The 12,507-nt window shown below is 41.6% G+C and overlaps 1 protein-coding gene across 1 annotated transcript in view; it reads right to left on the bottom strand.

Annotated features, from left to right (window-relative positions):
* Positions 1 to 12,507, bottom strand: part of GABRR2 (gamma-aminobutyric acid type A receptor subunit rho2) — a 441,060-nt gene that overhangs the window by 22,636 nt on the left and 405,917 nt on the right. Inside the window, exons 5-6 of the mRNA XM_086926659.1 lie at positions 10,889 to 10,971; positions 2,389 to 2,529 (exon numbers count right to left, since the gene is read on the bottom strand). Coding sequence (XP_086782785.1) covers positions 2,389 to 2,529; positions 10,889 to 10,971 — 224 coding nt within the window. The remainder of the gene's footprint in view (positions 1 to 2,388; positions 2,530 to 10,888; positions 10,972 to 12,507) is intronic.

The following is a 12,507-nucleotide window of genomic DNA, read 5'->3' as shown; positions in this document are numbered from 1 at the left end:
AAATGCACTACCAAAGATTTTCATACATCATGAAAGACTATCTTGCATTAGCAAACAGTCAAATTTAGCCATTCGTACCGTTTGCAAATGCAAAATAGATCACTACATGTGACCCTTAGTCTAGAAATGTGTGAGTAGAATGCAATGGAGAAAAGTCCTTACTACCCAATAACTTGGATGGATTTGTATTTCAACGATATTTGCAATAGTTATTTTGAATGTACATCAGTGCTCCTTAAATTCTCTAAAATTGCAGCGGACTCAAAACATTTACAATAAAAGCCAGATGAGTTTCTCATCCATTCATAATATGAGATATAAAAACTGTCATGGGTCAACAAAATCTTCATTAACCTTGACTCACCAATTACCTTGCAAAACATTCTTAACCCTGTCGCCAACAAGTTTTGGGAAAACCATCTAATCATGATGGAACTAAGGAAGTCAATAATCTTAATCTTTATCGCGCATATTCTCCCCATATTTCCTGACCAGCTGTGTAAATTCAAGAGCCTGAGGTCCTTCAAGTGGCCACCATGCATCTAAACGTTTATGAGAAAGTCACAGTTAAGTCTGAAATAAGCCACAACTATTCAAAGGAAATTTACCCCGATTTTGATTTTGAGAAACACATCCTTGCTGAACATATAGCTTTTAGCTTGTACTTACTTTCGCATTGATTAAGTTTCATATTAATACTGGTAGCTCCACCAGTATGCTCTATGTAAATGTAAATGTAATGGGCATTTATAGAGCGCTGCTACCACTCCAAGGAGTATCTTGGCGCTTACACAACCCAGGTGGAAGAGTTGGATAGGGAAAGAAGTCCAGTTTCTTAAACACAGCCACTACACTAGGGTTCTACACAGAGAGTCAGACATGGAGAAAATCCAAGTTTTCAATGCCTTCCTAAAAGGGGCTTCTTGGGAGAAAGACCGCAAGGAAAGGGGGAGTTTGTTCCAGGCCTTGGTTCCTAGTACAAAGATGGATTTGCCACCCTTTGTAGCCAGTTTAAAGCGGGGAATGGTAAGTAAGTTCTGACTAGCGGATCTTAGGCAGCGTGCTGGGTAGTATCTTTTGAACCCCCTTCGTAAATAGGTCGGGCCACGTTGATGGAAGGCCCTAAAAGTAATCAAGAGAAGTTTAAACAGAATTCTCTTTCCTATTGGCAGCCAGTGTAAGATATTTAGAGCTGCAGAGGCAGATGATCTACGGGGCAGACGCAGTACGAGGCGGGCAGCCGCGTTTTGGATCATCTGCAATTTGTGGAGCACGATTTTGTTTGCTCCAGCATAAAGTCCATTGCAGTAATCCAGCCTAGAATTTATTAAGGCCACTGCGACTGTTTTCCTCGCCGAAAGAGGAAGGAGGTCAAAAAATGTCCTAAGTGCTTTAATAATTTGGAAGCACGTACCTGCCACTGCTACAGCCTGAGGTTTGAAGGATAGGCAGTTGTCAAACTTTATGCCTAGGTTACGGGCGGATGCAATTGTGTTAGGTGGAGCTTCTGCATCCGATGGCCAGCATACTGTGGGGGAAAAAGGATTATTGATCCCTATGGGTAAAATTTCCGTTTTTCCGGCGTTGCACTTTAGATGGTTGTTATTCATCCACTTGAATGTAGCTGCAAGACAGTTCCTAAGGTCTACCTCGGCACCTGGTTGTTCCTTATCCAGCACCAAAATCAGTTGGGTGTCGTCAGCGTATGAAATAGAACTGATCCTGAATGACTCGATCAAGTTCATCAGGGGTGCCATATATAGATTGAAAAGGACAGGGCTCAAACTGGAGCCCTGTGGCACCCCTGAGCTCTATATTCTGTAAGCTACATTTAACCATTTGTAGGATGCATGTAAAATAAACACAGCCTAGCCTTAGAACAACAGCAGTCAAAAGAATCGAAAACACGGAAATCCCTCTGCTTCTCACAAAAAAAAGCAAACAACAATTCATCAATTCACCATTGGTCAATTTTACCTCAAAAAATTAAACTTTTCCATACAGACAAAAAAAGTTGCCAGTATACCTTACATTCTTAGTTAGTATGCACAGTAATTGTTTTATGTTCTGCAAAAAAATACTTTTTGAGGAAAATATTTTTAATATGAAAAGTGACATAGATGAGGTCTCTGACCATATGTTTCTAAATTGTTGAAAAAAATCTTATTTTCGCACTGCTGGTTTTTGCATTCCCATTGCTGTGGAGAGAACCCAGCTTTGTGGTGATATTTTGTGATGGATGTTGACATTTCCATTGGTAGATATTTTGCTGCGTAGCAATGTTTTAGAGCATGTAACAAAAATAAGGTAAGTACGCTACAAAACTTACTTTGAACAAGCATTGTGGAATTGACTTTGGGAGAGAAAGTGACAGTAGAGGACTCTTACCAGTGCTGCTGTAGAAAGCCAGTCTGGATGTAGTGTGGAACTTCTGGATCAGGAACTGTGACAGGGAGATCTTCTCGTCCGTTTTCAGGGACTCGTCTCCATTTTTCCAGTACAACATCAGATCCTCGTCTGTGTAGGCATCTTGAAAAGAAGTGATGACAACAAAGTATGCACATGCTTGTGATGATAATGAATACCTCACATCTACAGTAATTAATTCAGATAATGGAATCTATTTAGAGGCATGCAAGTTGGTAAATGGAGACGCCTTCTGAGCTAGTGTTGCCACTGCAGGGCGGTTAATGTGAAAGCTTGGCCATAACCTTATTGTGCAGAGCAGTCTGCGAGTGAGGAGTAGCTAAAAATGGTGAGAGATCAAAAAAGAAGTCTTTTCATTTTGGGTCCCTTGGGAATGTGTGCTCCCAATTACTTCAATAAAAAACTGCTGAACAGAAGTACATCCAAACTTGGCATGAAAATATAGCTTCACTCAGAATAAATCCTCTGGGATTTGGTGTGAATTCACTCAGTAGTTTCTGAGTATCTGCAGACGCTGAAGTGTTAAGCTTATAAATATAGGTATTATCTGGAGTTCTGGATCTGAGGAGTGGCCAAATATTCATTTGAAAATAAATCTGATGCAATGCAGGATTCCTAGCTTCTCTCTCAAAGGAACAGTGGATCTTTGAAATCGAATTGGTTGGCGGTAAATGAAAATGTTTCGGTTGTTGCTATTACATGATGATAGGCATTCACAAATGCCTGTAAAGCTTGTACTAGAGTGAACAAAACATTTGGGTAGTTTCAGACATGAGTGGGAGCCTAGTCAGAACCCAGACAGGATGTGGGAGATCACAGAGGCATAGATACTGCCTTCCAATTATTTTGTTTTTTATAACAATACCTGTTTGCAGGCACAATTTGTAGCACTGCTTGTGAATCTACACATTCTCAAGCTGCCACTTTGTATGTATAACCCCTGGAAAAATGACACAAATGTATGTGACTCAAGAAGATAGCTACAGCTATGTCACCATCTTGGAACTGCAGAGTCTTATCCAAATCTATGGAGCAAAATATAAATTGCAGGGCAGTGATTGAGGCGGCAATAAGAGCATTATTTTAGATACGATATTTGATGAAAATTACACGGAAAAATTTCTATCAGAGCTAGCTCTTCCCTCGCTCCAACAAAACGAAAAAGCTCAATTAAATCGCCCCATACCTATGGAAGAAATTACTCAAACCATCAGTTCTTTAAAAAAGTGAAAAGCTGCTGGCCCTGACTCCATCCCTAATGAGATCTGCATTATATTAAAACATGAACTGGCACCTAATCTTCTTCAATTATTTAATTCATCCTTTAAAGAAGGTCATACTCCACCCGTTTCATGGGAAGAGGCAACCATTACAATTCTGTTGAAACCAAATAAAAATCCAAGACTCTGCGAGTCCTATAGGCCTATCTCCCTTTTGAACTGCGATCATAAAATATACACCCAGATTATCACTAAACATTTAGACAAAGTAATAGGGCCGCTAATTCATCCAGACCAAAAAAGGTTCATGAACGGGAGGCAGCTTTGTGAATTGACACACGATCTAATTGTGGCAGTAGATATGGCGCAGACTTATAAGACCCCTTTGGCAGTAATGACATTCAATGCTGCCAAAGCTTTCGATCAGGTCAATTGGTCTTTCCTGATCAAAGTAATCCAGCGCTTTAATTTAGGCAAAACGTGTTTGACAGTAATTAAAGCCATATACAAAAACCCTTCAGCAAAAATTCTCATTAACAGGAAACTAACTAGTTCAATACAAATTGGAAGAGGAACCAGACAAGGCTGTCCCCTTTCCCCTTTTCTTTTTAATATCTACATTGAACCCCTTGCATGTAAATTAAGAACCTGCCAAAATATTATCCACTTCAGATGTAATGGTTGGGGGAAGAAAATTGGTCTGCATGTGGATAACCTTATAATTTACACCGGTAATTTGGAAAGATCGTATCCCGCGATATGGCCAGAGATAGAGAGCTTTGGAAAAGTTTCTGGATACCTCCTTAATTAACAAAAAACAGAACTAATGAAATGGAATACCAATTTTAGGAGTATTTACACAAAAAAGGAAATTAGATATCTTGGAATCCAGAAAAAATGTCAATCTTGCCAAAATACACGTTTTTGTTTAATACCATCCCTTAGATTTTCCAAAAATTTGTTTTAAGAAGGTGCAGGGGCTTTTTTCAAGCTTCATGTGGGGAAATAAAAGCCAAGAATAGCTCTAAAGAAACTTAGAAAGAAGAAAGAATATGGAGGCATAGCAACCCCTGAATTATATCTGTATTTTTGTGCCTTTCATTTAAAAAGTTTCCGGCAACTAATGACGGAGAGTTCAACTTTTTCACCACTCTATAAAGCTCTTAAAACCGACTTTACTGAACAAGCAGGGTGCTTCGTTTTAAAATTTGGCAATCCAAATTCTTTTTTTAAAGGTAAAAGGTAAAAGTGAAGATTTTGTCATCAGCTATAAAGCTCTGGTCTCAGGTGAGACGCCTTTTAAAAATCCTGTATTATATTGACATCGCCCCAGTTTGAGATTCCCCAGGTACGCCGGCTTGCCCTTGCAGTTCCCTTCGAAGCTGTGGTATCACCACATGGGGGCAACTGCTGTTTGACGCAGAACTTATCTCCTGGCCTCACCTTTCGGCGGTATGTGGGAACTCGGTTTCGAAGTTCAAATATTATCAATTGTTAAGCTGGCCAAAATCTATAGGTAAAGAGCTAAAAGGGAACTCGAATTTGGCACTAAAGATATAAAAGAAGTGGCAGAGTGGTATTGGCTACTTGTCCAGAATGGAGAAGAGATGCAGGCTTCGTTTACTGAGATATGGAAGAAGGACCCGCTGGACGAAGACCTCAAAAATATAGGGCAAGTATCCATGTCTTCTTTATGGTCATATGTAAATGCTGCACCTTTAAAGAAGAACCAGCTTCTTACAGTACACAAATCCTACTGGATACCTCGGAAAATATCGAAAGTGGGGAACCAGGAGATTAAGAAGTGCCCTAAATGTGGAGAAGCTAGGGCAAACGAGGTCCAAATGTTCTGGAGCTGCCCGGTAATACACACTTACTGGAAGAAAGTGGGAAGACCATCTCAGATAATATGGGGCTGGAAATAAAATGAACAACTTTGTCTATAATTTTTGGGGTAGTACCAAGGGAGTTAGACGGCCGTCTTCTAACAAAAAGACACAAAGCTCTCTTCTTCACTTTGATATTGTTAGCTCGCAGGGAGCTCTGTATTAAATGGATTTTACCCTGCTCCCCCACGGAAGAAGAATGAATTAATTCCATCCAGAGGATATCTGCTTTGGATCAATCTGGTAAACATAATAAAAAAACGAAATACTGGGAAATATGGGATAAGTGGGTGGAGGCAGGCTCCCCCTAATATATAAAGTTTTAGTCACAGGCTTGATAGGTCTTTCGTCTCTATCTTTTGTAGGCTTATGGTATTTCTTTTGTTTTCCACCTTTTGACATTTTGATTTCTTGGTCCAATGATGAAGAATATGCTCTGGATAGAACCCCTAGATGGGGCCGTTGCTATCCTTATAAAAAAGGATTATAATGGTCTAACAGGCGAAGCAAGATCAGGGGTTGGACGCCATGTAAGAAACCAAAGGTGTGGTTCTGGAGATACGTGGTATCCTTCTTTCCCTTGTGGAGCGACCAGGTCTGTAAAAACTTCATTCGGATACTTGAGATGGTCAGGGCACCCCTTGTTCAATTTAGAGCATAATGTGGTTGAATGAGGACAAAAAAAGAGCATTATTTTACGCTAAGGAGCATGTTGAGAGTCCAGTGGCCTCTCAAACTGAAAAATATGAATTTTTGCTATTGCAGAATTTAGTGAAGTACGTCTGGATGCTAGAAACCTCCTAACAGCAACTTTTGTGACTGTACCATACAGAAATTCACCATAGAACTCCAAATCACATTTAGCCCCTCACCACCAATAACTTCTGGTGCCATTTGTAGCAGTGGTTATGAATCCGCAAAATAAAAAAAGGAGACAGCCACTGTCATGTGACCCTGGTTACTAACACAACCAACAATATATGGTCAGTCCTTGCTTCTAATCACTAAAGAAGAGGAGCAGTGCATTATTGCCACAATGTACTCTGGCCAAAGACAAGATCATTCATCTAAATCCAGGACACAGCATGGCTGCCATTCAATGCAAGAGATGAAGACCTGGCCCAGTCACTACTAGGCATAGTAAAACGGTGCCTTGGAATAGGGCCTAACCAATTAAAATGCCTGTGCCCCACCACTATGCACAGTGGTCTAGGTGGTCATAGGGTGGGCACAAGGGATAATGAAATGCCAGGACTTAGGGACAATTCCTGCAGTGCATAGTTGCTTTACCAAGTGGTTAACAAAGGTCATTACAAAACTCTAAAGAACATCACTAAATACATTGTTAAAGTACAGTGTAAGAAATGGGGTTATTGGCTAAAGGGGTTGGAAGCCCTACTCAAGCAAAAACCACAATTCAGGTCTGGGGAAACAACATTAGTCACCAAATTAACCTGTACTTAACCCTTTAGTCCATTGGCAATAAAGCTTCCAGGCTTATGTTAGAGGCAATGTGTATAGTATTTATGCAGCACACAAACAGTAATAGAGTATAAACACAACACAAGAAAAATCCTTTCCTTTTGGTGGTCTAGGATTTTAGGGAGCTTGAAGAATATATGAAATGCATTGACATTTGCACCCAGGGCAAGGTATCTACCAGAAAACCAGTCAAGGTGCTTATGCTGTAGGACAAACAAAAGAAACCTTAGTTAAAAGTATTATCTAATTTTATCACCAATCTCATTATTTCTGAGAAAAAGAATGCTGTGTTGCAGGTTGTGGAAAAGTTATTTGCGCAGCTCATTTTAAAGCTTTGGCAAACTTGTCATCATCGTTAAAATAAGGAAAAATTAACTGTACCTCTTGCTTTATATTGCTTCTCTAAGTACGGTTATCAAATGACTAAATGTATTTCTTACATTTAGAGAGCTTTGAGTAAGCCATTGAAAATGGATTTGCAGGTTTCATTTGTCAATCATCACCAATCAGATGACAAAGCAAAAGAACTAACAATTGTACTTAATGGTATTACATTCAGCTGAATTGTACTCTAATATGTAAAAGACTTATCTATCAACGTTTCACTCTATTTACTGTATTCAAACTTGCCAACAGAACATTCCTACATTACTACTAAGGAATCCAGATCACAGAGCAAAAAGCATGATGTTTAAGTGGATATTTCATTAGATTTAAGACTCAGGTTATGAAGGCAAAAAAATATGCTGATATAAAACTAAATGTGACTTCATTGTCATACTGGCCACACTTGAAGTCGTAGCTTTTCTTTACTGGTATTTTTTCAATTGTAGAAATTAACATACTTCGGGCCTGATTACGAGTTTGGCGGAGTGGGAGGGGGTCAGCCACACTGGTGGCCAACTCCCGCACTGCCAAATCCGTGTGCGCACCGCCCTCCAGATTACGACTTTTTTTGTCACTGCTGGGCATTTTTTTGGGAACGTCAAAGACAGTACCTGCTTGGCATGGACATTTGCAGTCCATGCCTTGCAGGTACTGGGGTGCATGCACACAGGGAGGCAAAACATGTGCGACCCTGCATGTAACCCTTGGCCCTGAGGCACAAGGGGGCCTTGTAAGGACACTTTTGTTTCCTCTCTGCCACAATTTCCATGGAGTAAAAACCATCATGATAACCTTGGTGGGGAGGAATCTGGTAATATGCTTGGCAGGACCGCGGTGGTCCTGTCAAGAATACTGCAACCTCAAAAGCGCTGCACCACCAGAGATCCCTGTCGGTTGTGGCGGTGCAACGGTGATCCGACCGCCCTAGTTGTAATAGGGCGGTCGGACTGCCAGTGTGGTGGTGGGTGGAACGCAGCACCCTGCGAGTGTGACGGTCCTAGTGATAAATAGGCAGAGAGACAGACAGGTAGATGGACGAACAAACACAAAGAGAGACATATTGATAGATAGACAGACAGACAGACAGACAGACAGACAGACAGACAGACAGACAGACAGACAGACAGACAGATAGATAGATAGATAGATAGATAGATAGATAGATAGATAGATAGATAGATAGATAGATAGATAGATAGATAGATAGATAGATAGATAGATAGATAGATAGTCGCCACTGTATAGCTATAGGTAAGTCAGAGTTCGAATAGGAAGAGCAGTTTTTTGCTCATTTCGTGGTCCTCCTGCAGCACCACCACCGCTGCGCGTGCAGGAGGACCGCCGAGCCCGTGGTGCAACTGCACCCCAGATTATGAGTGCAATCCAGGTTGGGCGGGTAGTGCTGCGGCATTCTCACGGCGGTGGCTGTGTTAGGCTAATAGGAGAGGTTTAACAGCAAACCACTGCTATGACTGCAGCTGCAGCATGTTCCTGCACAGTGTGGCATGCACCATGTCATGAATGACACACCATGGGCGAATGGGGGTCCAATTCCAGGGGGCACAACATGTGCCCCCTGCATGCACCCTTAGGGCCAGAATCGGCAGGGGGCCCTGTTAGGGTATCCATAGTTGCATATTCGCCCCCCATTTCATGGTGGTCTCAAAGCCATAAAATGGTTGGTGGAAAAGCAACTTGGAATATGCTATGCGGTGCCACAGCAGCACCGCCATCATATTCATGCCCCTTACCACTGCACCACCATCCCAGAATCCTGGATCCCGGTGGGTGCAGCGGTCCTGTGGCGGTCCGACTGCCACACTTGTAATACTGCAGGTGCACCAGCAGTGGGGGCGGTGATCTGGCAGCCACAGTGAATATGGCAGTCCTGGGACCGCTGTACTCATAATAATTCGTGGATCAGGGCAAGGGTCCGCAAAACTACAAATAACCCCTGCAGGTAGGAACTTCTCTGACAAGGTTGTCTGACTCATAGCACTCTGTATCTAGATGAGCCTAATTCATCAAAGAGAAGAGTGAGAGACACCTGACTCTTTTCCTGTTCTAAGAATGGGCGGGCAGTAACCAGGGCCACAGGAGTTATGTGCCAGGTGAGAGCCATATTATGCAGCAAGGTTGACTGAGTTGTACATCAACAAAAGACAAATGATGCGGATTAATGTCCCACATTCTGGGATAGTCTTGCTACATTTTGTTCTCAGTTTTTACACTTGTTAACACTGTCAGGGAATAGGTTGCACCTCATTAGAACCTTTTAAACATCTAACCATAGCAATAAGCAACAGAAAGGTGACCAGTCAACCTTTGCAACAACCTTTCACTGCACTGCAACGAGTTGCTGAGTTTTTTGTAACGTTGGAACGGGTTCAGCTTGAAACTAATTTGGTTTTGTCTGTAGATTATGCAGCAGAAGATGGATTATGAGGCAAATGTGACAAATCCATTATGTCGCACAACTGCATACTTCCAGTGGCCCTGGCAATAAGCAAACATCCCTTAGGGTTAAGGAAGTCTTACCGGGTCTACCCTTTGTTTTGGGGGAGTTTCATGGCAATCCCATCTTCCTGATGGTGTCTGTTCAAATCCTTGTGCTCATGGCTGTAAGTGCTGGGAATTTCGCCATCGGAGTTGTGCTATATATCAGAGCTGGGCATCCCCGACTCCCTATCGCACGTCTGTCAACCCTTAATGCTGGTTCCCAATGGGATGTAAATGTTCCCTCATTCCCTACTATTAATTGTGATTATGTAAGAGTACGTCTGTATATGGTATTTCTATAGTGTGAACCTAGCTGAAAGATTGCAGAGCGCTGTACAAGTTCACAGGCAAATTTGAAGTCAACGAGTAAAAAGAGCGGAAGCTGAGCTGTCGACGGTCAAGTCCATGAGTAGTTGATGGTCAACGGTACAAGTGCATGTTGGGGAGCACAATGCCATTTCCCACACACCCCAGGTCAGCATTGTCACTGCTATTCTCTCAGTTTTTCTGTGCCATATCAGGCCATGGACAAAAGGTGACAGTCAACTACTTTGGTGTGCTCTGCAGCAGATAAAGGCCTTTTTGAGGGGTATTCATTTTGTAGAAAGCTGCTCTACCCATGATTTAGGAAGGCAACCCTCACCAAGGTTCCACATCCTGTGAAAGGCATTCAACACCCTTTACATATTCTGGTCAAGGATATCACCTTCAATTCTCATAACACATACACCGAGCAACTGAAACCCGTCTCGTGCCACCCAAATGGAAAGAAACATCGGGCCAACCCGTCCCATTGAGTCAGTGGGTACGATTCGTTTAAAAGTTTCGAAAATAAGCATTAATTGCAGGTTTACAAAATAGATCCCTGGTTTTTAGATTGCATGGAGATTAAACTGCAATACAGAACAGGATCAAGTGAGAATTTAAATTTTTGAGGTGACTGTCAAATGCAAGGCAGAGACTTATAACGTTTACTGCTAAACTTACAGCTTTCCAGCTCCAGAGAACAGGTCTGTGTGTCCAGAGGAAATCGACTTAGATCCATGTTGCACATCGATGTCACCGTGACCCTAGAAAAGGTAGACACGTTTTATATTTTCCAGCAAGATATTTGTTTGCAACTGATTATCTGAGGTATGACTAAGTATACTGTCGAGCATTAAAAAAAAAACAAATTCATGGCATATAAATTACAAATATAGTGATACAATCCTATTGCTCTTCACTTACATTTAGTTTGACCTATTTCGATAATTACCACTAGTAATCAGGCAAATATAAGTAATAGTAATTAAAAAGTGCATAACTTTTTCTGCTATTCACATAATTACTTCATGTTTTCCCATAACTGGGTGCAGCTATATAAATCTTTCTGGGGCATTACTTTAGTTGCTTCCAGACCAAGTTTATGTTTTTTTTGAAGAAATGTTTCAAAGTCTTCCAAACATTCCAGTTTCCTATACTCTTTATCTGCCTATGATCTGTAAATGTTACTTGCATGAGTAAATATCAGAGGTGTGGGGTAAAAGTCTAAAAATCTAGGCCCACCAGTATTTATGTCAGCCAAGAGAGAATTGCAGAACACTGGCACATGAAAAAAATGGTGCTTAGGATTGTCACAAAGTAAAAGACAAGCTACTAATCCTTAGAAATATGTATCTAAGCAAATGTTATGCACAATATTACGTGTAATTTATTATTAAGAGTCAATTGCATGAATTTTGGGAGTAATTTGAACAATTTGTGAAATAACTTGGAACACGCACACTACAACTTGTATGTAGTTTTTACTTTGATAGCTCAGATACATTTTGAGAAAATTGTGATGATGCATTGCAGGAAAGTGGGTTATTAGTAGGCAGGAGTATATGTAAGGGTAAAGGCCCAGGCAAAAAATACAAAGTCTGACAAAAACAGGACTAACATAAGGAGAAGTTATGACTCTCTGTTTATTTACATCTTAGCAATTTGCTGATATTGTCCTGAGGAAGACACAAAAAGGTGTGTTGAAACGCGTCGACAGAAATCAGCATCCTCAACAATCATTGGGCATTATTATTCTGTTGTGATTCATGTATATTTCTTTTGGAGTAACAGCTTATTTTACAAAAATCAACTTTTATCCTTTCAATTTTAACTATGTGTATCAATGAATATGTTCATATTGACTTTTTATCAATGTAATTAAAGTAACCTCAGCATAATCTCCTACGCCGACGACACCCAGCTGATCCTCTCCCTGACCAACGACCCCACCGCCGCCAGAGCCAACCTGCACGAAGGGATGAAAGAGGTAGCCGAGTGGATGACGACCAGCCGCCTGAAACTGAACTCGGACAAGACGGAGGTCCTCATCCTGGGCCCCTCACCCTCCGCCTGGGACGACTCCTGGTGGCCTCCCGCCCTGGGCACCGCACCCAAACCGACAGACCATGCACGCAACCTGGGCTTCATCCTGGACTCCTCCCTCTCCATGACCAGGCAAGTTAACAACGTCTCCTCGGCGTGCTTCAACATCCTACGCATGCTACTGAAGATCTTCTGGTGGATCCCCACCGAGACCAGGAAGATCGTCACCCAGGCCCTCGTCACCAGCCGACTGGACT

The sequence above is a fragment of the Lissotriton vulgaris genome, chromosome 6 (genome assembly GCF_964263255.1).
Source record: "Lissotriton vulgaris chromosome 6, aLisVul1.2, whole genome shotgun sequence".
Taxonomy (NCBI): Eukaryota; Metazoa; Chordata; class Amphibia; order Caudata; family Salamandridae; genus Lissotriton; species Lissotriton vulgaris.
Note: the sequence above shows the minus strand (reverse complement) of the source record. Positions and strands in the feature narration are given on the sequence as shown.